Raw genomic sequence first — 23,378 nt, forward strand, 5'->3', positions numbered from 1 at the left:
AGTGCTACTAAGTGACTGAGTGCAAATGAAATGGACTTGATGATCATTTCTTTTTTTTTTTTTTTTTTTTTAGCACATCAGGTCCACCTATCTGGCCGGGAAGCACCTTTTTCAAGAGAAATGGAGCCCTTCTGCAAGGTAGGTCCCCAGCTATCATTTGTTTTACCCACCACTGTTCTTTAATTGTAGCAAAGATGAGTTATTTTCATAGTTCACAATGAATGTCCTCATTCTGGAAAATGAGGAATTTTGTGGGTTGGATTGATTTATTTTCTTCTATTTGTTTCCCCCCTCCAGATTCTTGGAAATGGTGAATTACTAGTTTGAGATGATAGAAATATATGTCTCCATTTTGTCATTTCTTGGGCTGGTGCCTTGCTAGCTATAAGTTCCAGCTGTGTTTGGCATTCTTAGTCAAATTGGGATTATGTGGTCTTCATGGTATGATAGCAGCAAAAACGAGATCGATAAAGTCAGCTCCTTTATGAAGGCTCCTCTTTTTCCTTATTTTGTGTGTTTGCTATTTAGCAAGCTGTGTTGGTATTTAGGGACTTCTTGGTATAGCTTAACAATGTTTGGTTTATCCTTAGACTTGGCAAAGTTAATTTTCAAAAGGTAAACTGTTTGCTTTATTTGTTCCCCCTCCCCTTTTCCTGAATATGGAACCTCATTTTTCAGCTGCTTTTCTCCAGAGCCTTCCCTTCTTCAGAGAATATAAACTGCTTTTACCATCTGTTTAAAGGAAACTAAACTGTATGGGTAAATATTACCTACAACCCAATTGGAAAAAGTTGGAGGGCATTACTCCATATTTAGGGTTATCTGTACCATTTGTGTGGACAGTTGGGAGTTGATATTATGCCAAGAATTAACTTGGTCTTCTTTTTAACATCTCTTCATTGGTTGGGATTCAGAATTGTGGCATTTATCAAAAATGAATGACTTTTCTTCTGCCAGAATTTTTGATTGATAGCTCTTCTGGGTAGAAGATGAAGAATTTGAGTTAGTTGTCATACTTTTGAGTTGCTTTTCCCTAAAATGTGTAGACTTAACACCAGCTTTCTATGTGGGGAAGGTAATAGAGACTTCCAGAAATACATTTTACCTTAAGATTGAAGTAGCTCACACAGTATGTGCAATTGAATGACCTTGTTGTTGTGCTATAGGCTGAATAATTTGGTGTTTGCATTATCAGGAGACTATGAAATCAGTGAACTTTGGAGTTCCTTTGCTTTTCTTCTCTATACCAGCTGGCTTTCGGCAGGTAGGTTCCATTAACACTAATCTTAATTACCATATTATGTCTCCAAAATGTTGGCAGGAGAATGAAAGCCTCTGTTAATAGCTTATAGGTAGATCTGCAATCAGTGAACGCAATTTTTTTTAAGGTCTGTGTTTTATGCAGCCAATCTAAAGAGAAAACAGTAAGAAATGAGCTTTAGTCTTTATAGTTAATTTCAAGAGATTATTAAAAATTTTACTCCAATATTTGAACCTTCTGATGAAAGTAATTTTCATAGAATTTCTAAGATGGTCAATCCTCAGATCATTTTGTCCTATACCTAGTGGATGGATTTTTATTAATATGGGTTTTATTTTTATTAATATCTAATTCATTAAGAGGATAGCCTGGCAAAGTAGATGAGGTTCTGAGTTTGGAAGTTCGGAGTTCAAACCCCCTCTGACAGCTATCATGTGACCATGGGCAAATTACTTACCTTCCCAGTACTTCAGGCAGATATGCAGTGATACCAATGGTTTCATATGTGATAAAATCATAGATCCAGACCTTTCACATTTCTTCTTTAGATGTGATTGCTCTAAACATCATCAAATTTTATTTTGATTGTCATCCAGGTGGTTGACCTTCCCTTGAAGGTATGTTCTATGAAATCCTGTCATCATGATAATATAGTTTTCCCCCTAAACGCCTCCCACCCCTTCTGTTTTTGTCTCTTAGCCATGGATCTTGAGAAGCAAATCTCTTTAGCTACTCATGAAATTTAAAGTCATTAAATGAAAACAGCCTGGTATAAAACCTTTAGTTTGGCAACAGAAGACTTGGGTTCAAATAATTTCTGTGTCCCTCCCCAACCTTGTCACCTTGGACTTCTCTGTACAATGAAGGAGATGGGGTAGATAGAGCTAGAGCTAGAAAGGCCTTGGAAGCTATTTTGGTTAACATCCTCATTTATCTGACATAGAAACAGAAATCCAGGCAGGTTAATCGATTTGTGTAGGGCCATGCCGAGGAATTAAGCATCAGAGGCCCTGGCCATGAACCAATTCTCTGACACTTTTCTTTCAGCCCTAAATGCTATAGACATTCATCCTTTTTGGGGGGAAGGGGAGATACATTTGATAATTGGACAGATTTTGGGTGGGGTTAGTAAGTTAAAACCGGGGGATACTTGTTAACTTTAATTTACATAATACTCATTTCACATAATGCTTTAAATTTTAAAAGATACTCTCTTTACAATAGTCTTATGATGATAATATCACTGCCCGTATGTTATAAATGAAGACTTGAGAAAAGGAAACATAGAAATGTTGGAATTGTGCCAATAGTAAATTAAGGAAATGGGACAAATTCAGTATTATATAAACTATATATATATATATATTTTATATCAAGTAAACCCAAGTTGAATTCAAGTTGTATGGGAGTTGAATAAGAGATTGTACCAAAGGGTAGCAGTTATTTTAGCTTAAGATAAAAGACTTGATAGTAGCAAAAAATATGAATAGAGAGCAGATGTTTTCCATCTGTCCTGGGAAGAAAAGAAGGAAAGAGGTTTTGATCTGCAACGTGAGAAATTTAAGTTAGACATAAGGAAGAATTTTCTGACAGTGATGTGCTTGTTATTATAGATCTGCAATTGTTAACTGAGAAATTAAAGAACCTTCTTGATGAGGCAATAAATGTTTAAAAACAAGATAAATTCTCATTTACTCATGAATTAATGAATAAAAAAGTTCTAATTAAAGGCTTGCTTATTGTACAAAGAACTATGCAAAGTTCTGGGGATACAAATAGAAAAGCAAGGCAAATTCACGGCTCTGAGGAAGTCACATTCTAATAAAGGGAACTAACATGTAGAAGAGGGTTCAGGTCCAAGGCAAATAGAAAGGCCCAGTATATAGAAGAGCAAATCGTAAAGCCCAGTGGTTCAGATGACAACTTTGACTGCAGTATAAAAAGGACAAAAGGCTACAGTTGTCATGAGTCATATCCAATTTTTATATTAAACTATTTTTGCATTGTCTAAGGACTTAAATGGTGAGAACTTTCTGGTTCTCCTTCAATTAGCTATCTAGAAGATGATAGAAAGAGGAACAGTGCCAACTGTATCTCCACTGTAGCTGGTCCTCTGGGAATAGAAGAGATGGTGAGAAGGCGTTTGGAGAAGAATAAGAGGACAGTCGAGGACAGTTGTTTGGAGGACTGCTGCTACTTGGGGCTCTTGTGCACCAATTTTTTCCTAATGGGATATATTTGAATGGAAAGAGGATAGAAGGAGAGAGAGACAGAAAAGGAAGGAGGAAGAGCCAGTTGAGTATCTTCATTTCATGAAGTAGGTGAATCAACTTTCAGTGAAAATTGATGCTCGGGACAATGCCCTAATGTACCACAAGATGCTGAGTCATCAAGGAAAGATTAAGTTATGTCCTGTATGTGGTACTTAGCAAAGCAGAAAATTGTAATAATATAGTTGAGATATTAACCCTAAGTGAACCTGAGTACCACATGTCATGAATATTTTGGTCAATCTGGGGTTTTTTGGTATGTCCAAATAACAAAATATTGTCTAAGTGTTTTATTCATCCTGGACTTTTTGTTTGTTGGCTGAGGCAATTGGGGTTAAGTGACTTACCCAGGGTCACACAGCTAGGAAGTGTTAATGTCTGAGGCTAGATTTGAACTCAGGTGCTCCTGACTTCAGAGCCCATGCTCTATCCACTGCTCTACCCAGCTGGACTTTTTTTTTTTTTTTTTTTTTTTTTTTTTTTTTTTTTTTTTTAATTTTGGCAAATAAAATATTTAACTGAAATCTAACAAAGATGCCTGGTTCCCTGATGCAAAAGAGATCACACACTTATTAACTATCTGTGTACAGAGTCAATTGATAAGAACTGGGAAAACAATTTAAACAATAATAACAACTTTATTTAATATAAACAAGTTTAGAAGACTTAATAGCACTTATCAGTGTAGTTCAAATTCTGCCTCAACACTTGACACTTAGTAGTTGTGTAACTATGAGCAAGTCACTTAACCCTGATTGCCTCACACATATCCCAAAAAATCTACCAAGATTACATGTTAGACCTATACATTTAAAAGAAAAGCAAATTATGCATACTAGATATCTGTAGTTATATATATTTTTTTCATCTGCCACACCATGTATGTATATGGGAGTGCCCATTTTAGATGGGAAAGGAAAGAATATGTGCTAAATGTTTTACAAATCCTGTTTCATTTTTTTCCTCACAGCAACTCTGTGGGAATAGGTATTGGTATTATCCTCATTTTTCAAATGAAGAAAATGAGGCAAACAGATTAAGTGGCTAAACCCAGTATCACATAGCTACTATGTATCTGAAAGTGGATTTGAATTCAGTTCTTTGTAACCTCTGGCCCAGTGTTCTATTTACTGTGCTTCCTAGCTGTCTCTACTTAATTTAATTTAATTAATTTACTATTTAAGCTGAAAATTAAGGGAAAAAATCATTGGCAATAGAGGACAATAGAAGAGACTTAATTTGGATAATTCAAGGCACAGAACCAGACATATGATGTCACCAGTGTAGGGAATTTCCAGAGTGAAAATTCACTGATTTTGTTTGGTACCTTAGTCTTGAAAAGTTGCTGATAGCTTGCCCAAAGTCACATATTACTTTGGAGTTATCTCTTATATAAATATTTATTTACATATTTTCTCTACCATTTGGGCAGTTTAAGTGACTCGGTGTTGAGCCTAGAGTCAGTGTGGGCTCAGACACTTAATAGCTGTGTGATCCTGAGTAAATCACTTCAACCTGTTTGCCTCCGTTTCCTCATCTGTAAAATAAGCTAGAGAAGGAAATGGCAAGCCGCTCTAATGTCTTTGCCAACAAAATTCTAATCAGTCATAAACAATTGGACAGAACTGATAATCAGCTAAACAACAACTCTAAACTAAATTACAAGTTCCTGAAGGAAAGGGTTTGGTTTTTACCCTTGTTTGTATTTTCAGAGCTTAGCACAATGCTGAACACCTAGTAAATGCTTCATAAATACTTGTTGATTAGTTTTGAACTCCAAGACCAGCCCTCTATCTACTATACTGACTTTCAAGGCACAGATGATTGACAGAATGAGCAAATTAGGCATTTCTAATTCTGCTTAAGTTTCTTATTAATATCAGGATAATAGCCAGCGATACATTTACTGCATAGTAGAAAAATGCAAGCAAATGGACAAAATAGGGTAGACTAAAAAGAATACACCATATATGTTGTACCTACTATATACAACTAAGTAAAGGCAGTGGTTGGAGTACCAGACCTGGAATCAAGAAGACTCATCTTCCTGAGTTCAAATCTGGACTTAGGTACTTACTAATTATATGGCCCTGAGCAAGTCATTTAACTATTTGCCTCAGTTTCTTCAATCTGTGAGCTGGAAAAGAAAATGGTAAACTACTCCCGTATCTTTGCCAAGAACACCCTAAATGGGGATTACCAAGAGTCAAACACAACTTTGATTCAACAACTGACTGAAGATGGAAGAGGGAAGGATTGACCCCTTTCTTCCAGGAAAAAGGAAGCTTCTTGAGGGCAGGATGTGTTTCGCCTTTTTTCCCTATATCTCCACCCTCCTGGCACATATCTTTCATTTTGTAGGGATATAGTAAATGTCTATTAAGTTGAATTGAAGGTTTCACCCAAAGTTGTCAGAAGTGGAATTAGAACCCATATTCACGAATGTATTTGTACAGTGTGTGAATTGTTATTCTTTCCTACTTGGGGATATTAATAAGGCTTTCTTCATGTCATAGCTAAAACACTGGATAAAGGAGAGAAAACTAAAATTGGGTTTTAATACTTTCTCTGTTACTAACGATCTGTTTGGTTGTCAGGATATCCTATCATTTTGCTTCTCTCCTGTACTTAATCTCTTCCTTCTTTAAGAAGTCAGATTCTCTGTGGTGTTACTTTTAAATTAATTATGTAACTAAATTTATTGTAACAGCTATATTTTATTCTTCTCCCCCACCCCCAAGCAGGAGTTGTACTTTCATGGCAAAAATTGTGTTTATTTCTTCTCCACATTCACTAGTCCACCCATGCCTGGTGCCTCTTACTATGAACATAATAGTTGCTTAGTAAATCTGGCTTAGTGTTTGAAATGCCGCCTGAATAAACAAGAGTTGGCTGAACCAGCTCTACCAGAGACACAAAGCTGGGAGTGGTAATTCAAACAAAAGACAACTGAATCAGGATTCAAACTGATCTCCACAGGTTGAAATGATGGACTTAAACCAGCAAGATGACATTTTAACAGGGTTGAATGTAAAGTCCTATTTTACAGGTTCAAAAAATTAATTGTGCCAATACAGAATGGGGATGACCTGGCCTAGCAACAAACAGTTTGGAGTTTTAAGTGAGTCATTAGGGCATTGGGGTAACTTAAAAAATCATATTTAAGTGGTGTTAATAGAATTATGAGGATTATAGAAGTCTTGAAGAGTAATAATGCTGTTAGACATTTCTGGTCACACATTTAACGAAAAGCACATTGATTGGTGTTGAGTCTAAGAACAGTGAGGAGCTGAGTTGAAGTCTCGGGAGATAGGAGACATGACACAGTCAGTCCTCCACTTTAGTAAGATCATTTTGACAACAGGGTCAGGGGATGGCCTGGAAAGGGGAGAAACTTGTGGCAAATCAGCTGTATTAGAATTGTCATGAGGGTGACAAGCTTTTGAACTGTTTTGCTTTTGAACATAACTGCCTAATACAGAATTTTCTGCCACCGTGCCATTGTTTCTACCAATTGCAAAATGCATTATTTATACAAGGGCTATTTGCACACAGCACACCCTGTTTGGTCACAAGTTTGGGTCTCTAAAAACTCTTCAAATTAGAAGCAACTCCTAAATCGGATTTCTCCTATTGTAGAACATTTGTAAGGTTGTATATGTAATGTCAACAAAGAACACAACTCATTCATGTTGTTGAACTTGTTATAAATTGAAAGGGGGCATTCTCCCTACAGTTTGGCATATTAAAGTTTCATGCAATCACTGAGTGAGTTCATTTAAAAACAAACAAATAAATACAATAAAGAAATGCATTTACACTAGAGTAAAAAGCTTAGAGGGGTGGGGAAGCAGGGGACTTTCAATTCTGTTCCTAGCTCTTTAACCAGTTGGGAGTCTGACCTTTGCCAAATCACTATGTACTCTGCTTGCCATCTCCACAGGAAGATAATAGATCAGAGTACAAGTTCAACACAATCCTGTTCTTGTGAACAATGACACTTGGTCATTGACACAGCTTAGATACACAGTTGTGGTTCTTAATCTTGTTTTCAAACTCTGCTCAGGAGGCCATAAGGTAGTTCTTTGGCAAGTATGTTGAGGTAGTGTCAACTCTTGATCAATTTAAAGTCAATTAAACCTTTCATTAATTAGTTCAGCATATTTTTATCGATTATCTACTTGTCTGAAAGGCATTATGGAGAATATAAAAGTCTAAGGACCCCTGGGCCTTGCCATCCTCCCTGCTGCTACATAGTCAAGACTGCCAGAGATTTTCCTGTGTCCCACAGATGAATTTCTTTCATGTGTTGTCTGCCTCTCTTACAATGTGAACTCCTTGAAAGCAGAGACTAACTTTCTCACTTTTAATTCCTGCTGCTTAATACATAGTATTTAATAAATGCTTCTTCCTTCTTTCCTTTTCTTCCTTCTCCCTCACTCCCTTTCTTTCTTCTTCCCTCCTTCCTTTTTTTTTTTTCTTCCCTCCCTCCTTCCCTTTCTCCTTTCTTTCCTTCATTCTTTCCTATTCTTGGGAATTCACAGTCTACTTGGGAAAATATATAAGTATAAGGTAATATTTTATTGGTGCTCTTTCAGTGTTAAAGTTAGTAAACAGGAATTCAGGAAAGAGTCCTTTCCACAACCCTAGGAAGACCACATGGCACTGTAGAGAGCTCCCATCTCTGCTCCTCCACCTGTGTGCTTTTGAAGAAGTCACTTAACCTAGTAGCCTCAGTTTCCAGACCTGGAAAATAAGGAGATTAGACTAATCTTTAAGTCTAAATGATGGGATTGAGAGTCTGTGACTTTGAAGGCAAAACTTATTAGGGGATAGGGAATGATTGGGACTTGGTATGTCTTTTGTATGCTTTCAGTTGAAAAATATCCTAATTCAGTTGTCTGTTTGATTTACATTGCCGCCTGTATTTGCTTTCTTGTAGGAGCCTTGTACATGTTTTTGTATAGTCTTAGCACAGTGACTCCCATACAACACAGTAGATATGAATAGAATTTTGTCCAATCTTGTTAAAAATGAATAATTAATTTAAAATACATCAATTTGGGGGTTGGTATTTGGACCTGTAATTTTATTGCTGTAAAGAACTATTGAAATAGAAATTCTCTTTTACAAAGTAAATTGGCAGTTCATTTATAAGAGAGAATTGCTTGGGAAATTAAGTAACTTTGTCCACTATCAAAGACAAGATATTCCTGTCTTTATGGCTAGGTTTTGGTCCAGTTAAGCTGGCATTTATAGAGAGGTTTGTAAGGTGCTTTATATGTGTTATCTCATGAATTATTTTCCCTTTTTTATATAATTGAAAAAATATTTAGTCTTGCTTTTAAAAATCTTCCTTCTTTTGGTAATTAAGGATACTTTTTTCTCTCTCTTTTGTGTTTTAGGTGGAAATGAAATTTTAAAACTTTTTAACAATATAATTAAAATCTTTAAAAGGTTGTGAAGAGATAGGGGAGGAAATAAAGTAACCATCATACATATTAAGTAACACATAGGTAGGAAAGTTTAGACCAGTGGTGTCAAGTTCAAATTACTATACATCGGGGGGGGGCAGCTAGGTGGCGCAGTGGATAGAGCACCAGCCCTGAATTCAGGAGGACCCGAGTTCAAATATGATTTCAGACACTTCACACTTTCTAGCTGTGTGACCCTGGGCAAGTCACTTGACACCAATTGCCTCAGCAAAAGGGAAAAAAAATTACTATACATCGGGATTCCTATACTTATTAACTTTGAAAAATACACATTATTATCTATGTTCTATTATTTTTTCATTTTTTAAATTTCACTTATATTTTAATCTGTTTTAAACAACACTGAGCTAGACTACATTTTTGATGCCTGTGGTATGGATGAATGGAGAGCTTACCTTGGAGCCAGGAAGACCTGGAAACGAACTATATAGGCTGGGTTATTTGACCTTTCTCTCTGTTCTAGAAACCAAAAGAGAGACAGACAGATACACACACACACACACACACACACACACACACACACACGAAGGGGGGGAGTGGGAAGGAAGGGAGGAAGGGGGAGGGAAAGGAAAAGAGAAAGTATTCTTTACCTCTTTCTTACCCTAGTCTTAATCACTGAATGGGCATTGCCTTAGTCAAACTGAGACCTGTTAAAGATCTTAACTTAAAAGGGCCAAGGTCTCCCATTGCATCCAGGGTCATCTCCAGTTGTCCTGATCTATATCTGGTCACTGGACTCAGGTGGCTCCAGAGGAGAAAGTGAGGATGGTGACTTTGTATAGCCTTCCCTTACTCAAATCCAATTCATTTGCATGTCATCTTTTTTGAGAATAAAGGACAAGCAACAACAAGAAGAAGCTCTAAGAATTTCTCTAAGATTATAAATTACATTAAAAGTCCTGACCTGTTTTGGTAGGGGAGTTTCTTCACTTGGGAGTTCCCTAAACCATAAAATTACAAATCTACTTCCTAACTTTCTCTTTTATGCACATTTTAAAAAATTCAACTTAACCCAGAAGAATGTATATTTATAATTTAACTCATTTCAAGTTTTCTTTGTTTATGAAACAGACTGGAGAAGTCAGACCTTGTTTTTTTACAGAATACTTTTAATTTTTCAAATGCAAGGGGAAAAAATTAAGGCATTTCAAATTTGGGGGGGAGGAAATTTGTCTTTGTGTGTCTGTGTGGACAGAGACATTTTTAGATAATTCCTAAGAGAGTTATGAGATAGACTTATTAGGAAGACAAATCATTTTGGAAGACTTTTTAAGTGGATTGTTGGAGTGTTATAGCAGAGTATTTCAGTAGCTACCTGTAAAGGACTCTGGGTAAAGTTTGTTGTGATTATTTAGTAGCCTAGACAACTGAAAGGTGTGGCTGACTACTTCATGATAGGTCATGTTATAGTACAAATGAAGGGGTGTGTACTACAATTTTGCTTGCAGTTTGTTTGACTCTTAATTCTCAAAAAAAAAAAGAAAATTACATTGCTTTTTCACAGATCCTTTTGCCCTCCATCTCCTTCCTTCACCTTTTTTTTTTTTTGCTTCTTTGGTACATCCCTAATTTCTCTTTCTTTTCACCAGGATTTTGGCATGTTGGGATGGTTTATGGAAAAAGCACTGGACTTTGAGTCAGAAAATTTGGATTTAAGACCAAGTTCTGCCTTTTACTTTGGGCAAGACTCTTAATGTTTCTTATAGGAACTTCTCTGTGTCCATATCTGTAACAATGGAGATAGTGCCAGGTGTGGTGGGACATATATATAATCCCAACTATCAGGAAGGGCTGAGGCTAGCAGACCTCTTAAACTTAGGAGTTCTGAGCTTCTGTGGCTAATATAGTCCCTTGTTTTAAGTAATTTCAGCATTAATAAGGGAGGGGGACAGGAAAAGAGGGTGCCACCAGGTTACCTAAGGAAGGGGCAAATTGGGCCAGCTCCCAAATGAAGCAGATCAAAGTTTCCATGTGATTTCAATAGTGAGATGAATCCAGCCCATGTCTTTGCATATCCAGCATCAGCAAGCTAGGGAGATCTACTCTTGAAAAAAGTCAGCAACACTTCCAGTTGATCAATGATGGACAGAAATAACTACACCCAGAGAAGGAACACTGGGAAGTGAATGTAAATTGTTAGCACTACTGTCTATCTACCCAGGTTACTTATACCTTTGGAATCTAATACTTAATGTGCAACAAGAAAATGGTATTTACACACATATATTGTATCTAGGTTATATTGTAACATATGTAAAATGTATGGGATTGCCTGTCATCGGGGGGAGGGAATGGAGGGAGGGGGGGATAATTTGGAAAAATGAATACAAGGGATAATATTATTAAAAAAAATTACTCATGCATATATACTGTGAAAAAAATTCTAAATAAAAAAAAAAGAAAAAAGTCAGCAAGAAGTAATAATATAGCAGTTTTCTCAAAGACATATTCTGAGGTTCAAAAGAAAAATTGCATGTAAAATTTGTTTGTAATCCTAATATGATATTATTGGTGGTGATGGTAGTAATATGTGTGTATACTTACTTCAAGAATCCAAATTTTTATCCAAGTGGTAACCGCTACCATCTATGAAGAATTTAGGTCTTTTGTCTTAAATATTAGGTTGTCATGAATTATCTGACATTTCCTATTGGCCATCTAGAGTATAGCAATGAGTCTAGTCCTCCAGTAATTGATTGATCCTTTTGACTCAGGTCTTGAAATAAGAGACATATATCAATGAGAACCAATATTTAAAGCATGTCCAGCTTGACTAGGACCTGCCAGAACTTCAAGAAGTTCTCTATATAGGTCCCTCTGTGCTACCAAGAGGTATTACATTTGGAACTTAGCAGACATACTACTATGACTACAGCTACTATAACTATAGCTATTACTACTACTAGCATTTAATTTAATGTTTGAAATGTTCTTTTTACATATGTGTTACCTCATTTGAGCCTCACAGTAATCTTGTGAAGTAGATGCTATAGTATCATTTTATAAATCAAGAAACTGAGGTTGACAGATTAAATCTTGCCTGATCACACAGCTAGTGAGCTTATGAGGCAAGATTTAGATTCATGTCTGAGTTACTCTAAGTCTAGCAATACCTTCCATGCCACCTAACTGATTTAAAACAGTTACAAGATTTAATTACAAGCCTTTGTTCTCTATGAGGTTGAGATTCCCTTCCATGGACAGCATGTATTTATATACATGTATTTATTTATATTGGTATACATATGAATTTACCTTGTTATTTATATATTGTGATCCTCATTAAATTTGATCTCCTGAAGGGCAAGGATGATGTTTTTTGCCTTTCTTGGTTATTACCAATGTTTGGCACAGTTCCTGGCACATAGTAAGCACTTAATAAATGCCTGATGACTGACTAAGCAAATAGGACCTAAGCCAGTCTTTCTCTGGGAACTGATTTTGTTATGGGCGTTACCGTGATGATCTGATTCTGTTTACTTGATATAAATAAAGCTAGAGGCGTGTGTTGTTTCATGATCATATCTGGTGGTAAAGGTAGAATAACCTCAGAGTTTGGTAGAATAATTCATTTCATAAAATCATAAATCTAGAACTAGAAGTGACTTCAGAGGGTGTTCAGTTCAACTCCTTAATTGTACAGAGGCGGAAACTGAAGCTAAAGGTGATTAAATTATTTGCCTGAGGGTCAGTCAGCTAGTTAACAAGTATTTATTAAGTGCCTAATATGTGCCAGAGACTCTGTAAGGATTGAGGATACCAAGAAAGAAAAAAATTTTTCATTCTCTCAAGGAACTTAATAGTTAATGGAAGAAACAACATGCAAGCAATTATGTACAAATAAGATCTATGGTGACACAGTGGATAGCATGAGGAGCCTGGAGTTAGGAAGATTCATCTTTCTGAGTTCAAATTTGACTTCAGATGCTTTCTAGCTGTGTGACCCTGGGCTAGCCCCTTAATCCCAGATGGAATCATTGAGTCAGATGCAGTTGAACAAAGAACAAGATATACCCATACACACACAGAAAATTAGAGATAATCAACAAAAGGAAAGCATTAGAATTAAGAAGAGGAGGAAAAGACTTCTTGTAGAATGTGGAATTTTAGCTGGGACTTAAAGGAAGCAATGATGGTAGAGATGAAAAGGGGTAGCATTCTGGCACGGGGGACAGCAACTGGAAATGCCCAGAGTTGCAACTGTTTTATGCTAGAAGCTTCAGGGTGACCATTGTTAGTGGATCACAAAGGAGTAGGGTTAAGAAGAGTTGGAAAAGTAAGAGACCCAATTATGTAGGACTTTGAACAGTAATAACAACAGATTTGATCCTGGAAGTCATAGAAAGCCAGTGGAGTTTATGGAATGGGGAGGGGCGAGGATGATACCCTTAGACCTGAGATTTAGGAAGAACTGTTTGAGATCAAATAGAGAGGAAGGACTGGAGTGGGGGGAGATTTGAGGAACTTCCACTCAGATAATAAGCTTTCAGAGATAGAATTTGAACCCAAATCCTTGGATTCTTTTTTTTTTTTTTTTTTTTTTTTTTTGTTGTGTCTATATTTTTTTTTTATTTTATTTTGTAATTATAACATTTTTTGACAGTACATATGCATGGGTAATTTTTTACAACATTATCCCTTGCACTTACTTCTATTCAGATTTTTTCCCTTACTCCCCCAACCCCCTCCCCCAGATGGCAAGCAGTCTTATATATGTTAAATACATTACAATATAATTTAGATACAATATATGTGTGTAGAACCGAATTTTTTGTTGCACAGGAAGAATTGGATTCAGAAGGTAAAAATAACAGTTTACATTCATTTCCCAGTGTTCCTTTTCTGGATGTAGCTGGTTCTGTCCATCATTAATCAATTGGAATTGGATTAGTTCTTCTCTATGTTGAAGAAATCCACTTCCATCAGCATACATCCTCGTACAGTATCATTGTTGAAGTGTATAATGATCTTCTGGTTCTGCTCGTTTCACTCAGCATAATCCTTGGATTCTTGAGACAGTATTCTCTATATCATAGGTTATTGCTTCTCTGATTTTGAGGCACAAAAAAGTATTTTCTGATAAGTTTGAAAAATCTCAAAATAGCTGTCTAGTCTGATTCAAAGTCCAAAGAGTTTATAGTTTGTTTGCCATATTTCTCAGACTATAAGGTACTTCATACTACAAAATACATCAAAATTTGGAGATAAAACATTGAGAAAAGAAATGTTTATTTCCCAAAACCTTCCATATCTCTACAATTCAGATACATAGAAATAGTAATAATAGCTTACATTTACATAGTGTTTTAAGATTTGCAAAGTGCTTTACAAATATTGGTTCATTTGGTCCTCATAACAACCATGATAAGTAGGTGTTTTTAATATTCCCATTTTATAAATGAGGAAACTGAGTCAAACAGAGCAAGTGGCTTTCCTAGAGTTATACAGTTTAGTGTCTTGAGGACATATTTAAACTTAGGACATCTCTGCTGCAGATCCAGCACCCTATCCACTGCTCTACCTAATTGCGTAGGTGATTTTTGTCTTATATGTGCTCAGTGTCGTCAAAATTGTGGTTTCCCTGTTATGCCAAGATCCCTAAATGGTTTGGCAGGCACATGGGAAAAGCATAAAGGGTGTGGCCCCAGGGGTCAAAGCTGGAAGAGATAATGTCTTTCAGCCTTCTCATTTTACCATGGAGGCAATTGAGGCCTAGAGAGTGGAGTGGTTAGCCCAGGATCACACAATGGCCTAGTTGAAACTGGAACTTGGGTGCCCTCAGTTCTCTGAATATCCTTTCCCCTGTGCTCAAAAATTTCATTTTAACTCACTTTTGTTAGCAGGCTTACCTGTATTGTGGGTCTCCTCTCATAGATAACTTCATTTCCTTCTAAGCAAGTAAAGATTTAAAAATATCGATCATATTATAATACAGATGAATATTTAGACCACTTAAAGTAACTCTGAGTTACTTTATATTTAAAGTTACATATATCTAAAATTATTCAAAGTCTAATATCTATTAGATATCTAATATCTGTTATAGATATAGTTTCCCAAAAAAATCTTAGTGCAATCTTAATCTTTGATAGCTTAACATGTGTATGTATATACATTAATCCATGTATATATGTGTATATTAATCCATGTATAATATATGGTAATGCTTTCTAAGTTTGTATAGTGACTCATTCTGGTTTGTCACTCAAAGTGAATGAGAATTTATAAAATGATTATTTTTATTTTGTATTCAATGTGAATATTTTAAGATTTTGTGGATACTTTTTAAGTCTCATTAGACATGTTAATTTTTAAAATTAAGTTGTGAACTTAGGAGTGAGATTGAATCTGAAACTGATGCATCTTTGGTTCTGAATTGGATTTCCATTACTCAATTACTCTGCAAATTACATCGATTTAAGGTCTGATTGTTTTTCCCCCCAAATAGATTAGGTAATGAGAAAAATGAAAAGGCAACACAATCTAATGGTAATTTGTGGGCTAAGTGACCTATAATATACCTCTTTCATCTGCCCCTTTTTCCCTCCTAACATATAGGACCAGTTACACTCCTTCTTACACCCCCCCCCCCAAAGTCATTACAACCTCTTTGCTTTCGCCTCTGCATCCTCAAAGGCGTACGTGTCCCTGTCATCATTTTAGATACGTACACCAGTATCTTAGCAATTTTCTTTTTTTGCTTTGACCAGATCATATAACTCCCAAACAGCCTGGAGCCTGCTTTCTGTATTCTTACAGAGCAGGTGTAAGATTCCCACTCTCTGCTCTAAGCCCTTTCAACATACTGATCTCATTCCATCATTCAACAGAGATTTTTTAAAGCAGCTGCTCTGTCCAGAGCACAGTGCTAGGTGCTGAGGGAAAAATTATAGCTTATATACAAACTATTTTCACATTTCATTTAGTCCTCTCAACAACTCTGTGAAGGATGACATGATCCCCATTTTACAGATTTAGAAAAGGAGTCTGGGTAAAATGTGATTTCAACTTATAGAATTAAAGCTGTGAGGGATACTGGCCTTAATCTCTTGTGCAAAAATTCTAAACTTTTTTTGGTAGCATGAACCCCTTTGGCCATTTAGGGAAGCCCAAAGACCCTTTTTCAGAACAGTGTTTGTGTTCTATATTCATAATTGAAAGCAATAGGAAATCTCATTTAGAGGTTAGTATAGATAAAGTTGTCATTTTTTTTTCTCTTCCAAGTTCCTGGATTTTTTGATATCTATTCATAGATTCCAATTTTAAAAGGTTGATCTAGGCCAAATCCCTTCTTGTGCAGATAAGAGAACTATACTTTTCCAGAAACAAAGTAACTTGTCCAAAGCCATACAACTTTTGAAAAACATTAGTATGAAAATCCCAAGTAGAACCCAGCAAATACAAATCCCATGCACTATCCACTACTACAGATTGACCTGCCATGGGTTACAAAGCGAATGATGAAGCCAAGGAGGCAGGGATACAGTGATAAGCACTTGGATTTGGATGCAGAAGATTGGCTTCAGATCACCTTTTTGTGGCCTTAGGAATAAATCACAGCGTCCCCAGGCTTCAGTTTCTTTTTCTATTAAAATGAAGAAATTGCACTAGACAGCCTCTAAAGTCCCAAATCTCTGTATCTGCTGTCCTGTGATTCAAACCCACATCTTCTTCTGCCTTTAGATTCAAACTCCACCCCCACTTCCCAATCATCTTGTCATCTTGGTTTCCCTGACTTCTTCTAACTTGAATCCCATCTTTTATAGGAGCCTTTCCCATCCTCCTTACAGGCCAGCACCTTCCTACTGTTGATTATCTTAAGTTTATCTTGTATATGGCTTGTTAGGTCATTGTCTCCCACGTTTGACTGTGAGCTCCTTGAGAACAGGGATTTTTTTTTTTGTTTGTATGTTTGTTTGTTGGCCTATTTCTGTATTCTCAGTGCTTAGCACAGTGCTTGTCACATATTTAGACCTTAAATGTTTATTGATTGACTCTAATTCTGACTTTCTCAATTTAGTAGTGTCTTATTTTTCCCAAAGTGAAAGTTACTCATTTCTAATTTAATGTAATCATTACAGGCAGGGCAAACAGGGCATTGGACAGACTGCCAAATTTGGAGTCACAAAGCCCCAAGTTTGAATATTGATTCTGATACTTTTTAGAGATTTGGATAAGTCACTTAACCTCTACCTGCTTCAGTTTCCTTTTCTGTTAAGTGAGGATAATCATAGCCCATACCTTCCAGGGTTGTTATTGGGATAAAATGAAACTATATTTGTAAAACACTTAGCAAACCTTAAATCACTATATAAATATTAGCTATGATCTGCTCAAACCACCGTCCCTTGCCTTCTCTCCCAGAGCCCTTTGCTCCTCTTAGTTTGTTCCCTTCCCAGGGTTCAAGGAACATGAATGTTCTGATCTTCTTTAGAAAGTTTAGGTGGACTGACTTGGTGAAAGATGATTTTTCTCCTTCCAAATCTTAAATAGTTCCCATATGCCTGACTTTGCTTTTTCTTTTTGTTTGTAGTCCCATTTACTCAAATGCTAAATATCTTGTTTATATATCTATTCAGTGTTTGTATAGCCTTCTGTGCACGTGCTTTCCTGTATTGATATTTTGATAGATAAGGCTGGAGAGAGCCTGGTAACAGTTTTGTTTTCAGCCCTGAAACCATGTGGTTTGGGGAGTACATGGCTGACTGATGGAGGCTAAACCATGAGGAGTCTCAGGAGGCAGGCAGAAGTAGTAAAAACAAATGTGATACTGTGAAAAGAAAACTGGCTTTGGGGAAAGGATGTAGGTTCTAATCCTCCCTTCTTCCTCCCCCCTCCCTCCCACCTCTGAAGCTACTGTCTGTGCAATGCTGGGCAAGTCATGAAATCTTGCTGAGCCTCAGTTTCCCAATCTGTAATAATGAAGGGGTCATCCTATGACGTCCTTTACAAATTTGTATCTTAAACCTATCTATGCTCCATCCTTCTCCTCCCAGACTTCTTGATAGAAGTTAATCTAACTTGGTAAACACCAGATATCAATAAATGACCCTACATGAATTGTATAGAAATATTTTATGATCATACCTATATGAGAAGGCATGCAAGGGATTGTTTATTCTTAACACAACATAACATACTTGAAAAAAGTCTGAGATAATGGATCTACCTCTATGAAGAGGTAAAATATGGTCTTTGAGGGAAATCAATCAACAAGTATTTGTTAAGTGCTTACTATATGCCAGGTACTATACTAAATACTGAAGAGTCTAAGAAAGATTCTTCCCCCCAAAAAAAACCCTGCCCTCAAAACCCAAATTGCCCCAGGTATATATATGCTAGCCATGTCCAAATAGTTCCAATACATTTTTATTCTGAACTGGGAAATTTACAAACTCTGCATATCAGTGCTTGATTTGTTTTATTGATTATCTAGACTTTAAAAAGTGATGATAGAGAAAATGTTAATAATGCAGATTAAAACAAGTGTATCCTGAGTATTAAAATGTCAGTTGTTAAATATTTATTAGCATGCCCTGCCCTGCTCTCAAGAAGTATATATTATAGTGGGATAGACATGTATGTCACTGGGAATACAAAATATGTAGATGTGTTTGTGAGTGTGTGTAATAGATGGAATGAAAGGGTAGACATTAGCATGAGAGAGGTAGGAGAAGTATTCTATGGAAGGTGTTCTTTGAACTTTGTCTCAGAAGAAGCCAGGAAAAATTAAAAGACAGAAGAAGTAATAATGATTGGGAGAAGGAGGAGATGGTTTGGGGAAAAGGCAGAATGAGAAAGATATGTTTAAGAAATCATCTTTCTTTCTTCCCCCCCACTTTGTATTCCTTATACCTTGAAAATAATAGCCTCTTAAGATCCAACTCACTTCCAGTTGATCAATGATGGACAGAGGTAGCTACACCCAGAGAAGAAACACTGGGAGGGGAATGTAAATTGTTAGCACTAATATCTGTCTGCCCAGGTTGCATGTACCTTCGGATTCTAATGTTTATTGTGCAACAAGAAAATGATATTCACACACATGTATTGTACTTAGACTATATTGTAACACATGTAAAATGTATGGTATTGCCTGTCGTCGGGGGGAGGGAATAAGGGAGGGGGGGTAATTTGGAAAAATGAATACAAGGGATAATATTATAAAATATATATATATATAAAATAAAAAAAAATTAAAAAAAAAAAAAAAAAGAAAATAATAGCCTCTTAAATATTTGTTGGATTAACTCAAATAAATGTAGCTAAAAGATGGCTAATGGTAAAACAGAACAAGAAGTTGTCACTGAAACCTGTACAATGCATTGAACTGTGAGAAATGGGAACCAAATTCAGAAAGTCAATAAATCATTCAAGGTAGTGGGGGATTAGGGCAAAGATGCATTCCCCAGTAAGATTAGTCCCAAATGAAACCTTAAAACTGGGATAGTTTGCCATGTGGCTTTTACCTTACCATCTGTCTTGAGCCCATCTAGACTTTGACCCTGTTCAAGAACTTTGAGGTCCACTGACAGCAGAGATCTCAAATGAATTTAATTGAACAAACATTTATTTATGTACCTTGTTTGCAAAGCACTTTTACAGGAGACAAGGAGAATATAAAATATAGGTAAGAGAACATCTGGGCCTTCATTCCAGGAGAGGGACAAGATATGATAACAGGCAAACATAATAGACAATATTACCAAAGTGCATTTAGGGAGATGCAAAGCTAAGTATGATGTAAGGTATAAGCAGAGGGAATGTCTTTGGCCAGTTGTCATACCTCCATTAACAAGTGTCTTTTCCCAATACAAGTATAATTGGATAAACATCCAGTGTTGTAGCCTTTAAAGACTGATTTCAGGAACATTAAAAACCAAATGAACCACTAACCCCATTTAGAAGAGGGCTCAGTCTAATACAAATATTAAGTTACCTCTGGCCCAAGCTAAACAAATCAAACCAAACACAAACCTATTAGGAAGTTTTTGTGAGACTGGTAAACTCCGGGAACCTTGATTAACTAACTAAACAGCTTGGGATTATATATTGTGCAGGTCAGAGTTAACATCCCTAGTGATTTTGAATAGCCCTAAATGCTTCTCTAAATTTGGGCAGAGCCTAATTTTGTAAATTGGGAAGATTTCCTCACAGCAAGCAGTCTTTAACTTATATATGTACATCCATTTCAGCTGAGTAGCCACAGAAACTCCCCTTTTCCTTCCTCCTCCCCTTCCCTTTTGGCATTGTAGATTCTGCCTGAGGTTTCCTTTCCTCTATTCCCTTTACATTCCTCATTTTTGTTCTAACGCTAGCCCAGATTGGAGCCTATGTTAGCAGGATGGACAGTAACCAAAAAGTAGAAGACATAGAATGAAGTAATTTCAAATTACTGTCTCTCCTCCCCTGTATCAATCTTATTGGATTCCCCCTCTCCTTTGCCCCCTTCCTGATTTTCCCTTCTCAACACTTAGCACAAATTATTAAATGCCTCTCTAGTGCTTCTCTGAAATCTTTTAATAATATTTCTGTTCCCAAGTTCTCCCAACCTTTTTTTTTAAATTCTTTAACCCTTCTATCCTGTCTTGTTTACAGTGTTATCCACATTTCTTGCAAAAGTAACCCATTAAGCCTTTGCTTGTACTTTTTTTTTTACTACCCATTCACTTTAGAGTACCAGACAATCTGATTTCCATCTATTCTTAATACTCAGTTAAAGCTGTATTTGCAAGTACCTTTTTTGCAATTCTCATGTTATTTGACTACCCCGTAGTATTTGATACTGTTGACTGCTTCCTTCTGCTATTAAACTTTTCTCTTCTTATTTTCTTTTAGCTTACATTCTGCTGATTCTGTTTTTGTCTGACAACATGTGTTCTAATGTCTTCACATGACTCCTCTTCTTTGCAGTTCCTTAAGGCATCCCTTCTTTGTAACCCAAAATCTTACCCTTGGCTTTGTTCTTTACATTCTCTAGAAAATTAATTTATTCCTTGAAAACAAAGCTAGGCTAAGATGGAACCAGTCATATGATAGAAAAGTCAGGTTCCACTTCCAAAAATAATTATTTAATGAGAAATAGTAAGACTACATCATTTTTCTCTCCTTCCCCTCTCCTCATGCCCCCCAAACAATTTAATGCATTGCCTTAATAGAATAGGACTGCTATTGATGTTACTGTTGTGCTAAATCAAATGGAGAATATGGGGAAATAATGTGTTAAGCACAGGATTCAAAGTGGTTATTATTTGTGTTTTTAAATCATTATATTATTAAAATGCATGTTCTATGCAATAAAGTAAAAAAAAAAAAATCATTTGCATTTTGAGTTGTCATTCCCAAGTGCATCATTACCAGGTCTTTCTGTTAATCTCTAACCATGAACACTCTTTTATAAGCTTTAGATTCACACTTTCATCTTGGTGGCCTACCAGAAAGATCACAGGGACACCTGGGCTTAAATCCTGCTTCTGAAAAGTCAATAGCTATCTTATTATGGTCAGTAAGTGAACCTCTTTGAATCACTTTCTTTATCTGAGGATGATATTGCTTAGGCAGCCAGGTAGCTTGGTGGATAGAGTTCTGGTTTGGAGTGAGAACTTGAATTCAAATCCAGCCTCACATTCTTAGTAACGGTGCAACTCATTTAATGTCCAGTTTTCTCAATCATACAGCACAACCCCTGCAAGGTTTTTTGATAGTCAAATGATAGAATATTTGAAATGTGTTTAGTATAGTTCTTGACATGTAGTAGGTACTTAACTTGCTTCTTTCCTTACATCACAGGATTGGATGTGATAATTTATATAAAATGTTTTGATGATCTCAAAGCTTTATTTATAGAAATATTAGTTAAGGACAGGAAAACAAAATCAACCAACAAGCTTGTGTTATATATCCCACACTTTCCTAGCCATTGGCAGTACATATAGATAAAAACAGTTTCTCCAGAAAAGGAGCTTACATAACATTCAAATCCCTCCCACAATCTGGCACCATCTTGTCTTTCCATTGTGTGATGTACTACCTATTTTATGTTTTCCTGAAACTGGATTACTTATTGCCCTCCAACAATAAAACATTTTTTCCTGCCTCCATATTAGGAATTGTGTAGATGCCCACCATTTGAAATGCCTTCCAATTGTGCGTGTTTACAACTGTACACATCCTGCAAGTTCCATCTCCAGTGCCACCTCCTCCACATAGCACCATGGAGCATTTCCCAGTTGTCCCAGGCGGAAATGATCTTCCTTCTTTAAACCTCACATAATACTCTATGCCTTTCATATACATCTAGCATGTTTGTGTTGTATTATAGATGTGTGTTTATGTGTCATATCTCTTTTAATGGGTTCTAAGCTTCACAAAGACATCTTTCCCATTTCAATAACTAATACTCTTCCCATCTACGTCAGTGATTTTGGCTACCAGATTTTTAGAGGTTACCTGACTGTCCCAGGGCCTCATGGCTATGGAGTTTCAAAGGCAGGATCTGAATTGTTTCTTTCCAGTTCTTAAGTCCACTGTTTCTTCTAGGGAGAGTCATCTCTGAATTCCTCTCTATAGTATCCACCATTGCTCTGATTTAGTAGACACTTAATAGCTATTGAATTTCAGTAATTTTTGAAAATATTAAAGACAGCTTCCATTATATGTAGGGGAAGTGGGAAAGCGACATGTTTCTAGATAAGAATGATACAAGACAGGGCATAATTTAGGCCAAGACTTTAGGAAAGTTTGAAGAGAGACTAACCTGTTTAGCTGCAAAAATCAAAGAGAACTTCATGAAAAAGGTAGTTCTTTAACCAAATTTTGAAAGAAGAAAAGGATTTTAACAAGCAGAGAGATGAAGAGACAACAGTGCATTTCATATATGGAAAAAAACAAAAAAAGGCCTTAAAAATCCTGGTAGGAAAGTATTTGAGAAATAGTCTGATTTCTTTTTTTTTTTTTTTTTTTTTTTAATAGATCAGTAAATCTTCAGTTCTTAATGTATTCAAGGAACCATTGTTATGTTTGGTGTCTTCTAGGAGTCAGATCCCAAGTTTTGAGCAGCTAAGTGGTAAAGTGGGCTGAAAGTCAGACTAATCTTCCAGAGTTCAAATCTGACCTCAGACAATTACTAGCTGTGTGACCCTGATTAAGTCACTTAACCCTGTTTACCTTGGTTTTCTCATTTGCAAAATTAATTGGAGAAGGAAATGGCAAACCAATCCAAATCAACTTCTACTAAGAAAAATCCTAATGGAGTCATAAAGAGTTGAACATGTGTAGCTAGAAACTGGAAGATGAATGGATGCCCATCAATTGGAGAATGGTTGGGTAAATTGTGGTATATGAAGGTTATGG

At 36.3% G+C, this 23,378-nt stretch overlaps 1 protein-coding gene across 22 annotated transcripts in view; it reads left to right on the forward strand.

Annotated features, from left to right (window-relative positions):
- Positions 1-23,378, forward strand: part of FOXN3 (forkhead box N3) — a 497,018-nt gene that overhangs the window by 344,562 nt on the left and 129,078 nt on the right. For all 22 annotated transcript variants that reach the window (XM_074289758.1, XM_074289764.1, XM_074289761.1 and 19 more), the window contains one exon: positions 74-138. In XM_074289758.1, the coding sequence (XP_074145859.1) occupies positions 74-138 (65 nt within the window). The remainder of the gene's footprint in view (positions 1-73; positions 139-23,378) is intronic.

This window comes from Sminthopsis crassicaudata, chromosome 2, assembly GCF_048593235.1.
Source record: "Sminthopsis crassicaudata isolate SCR6 chromosome 2, ASM4859323v1, whole genome shotgun sequence".
Taxonomy (NCBI): domain Eukaryota; kingdom Metazoa; phylum Chordata; class Mammalia; order Dasyuromorphia; family Dasyuridae; genus Sminthopsis; species Sminthopsis crassicaudata.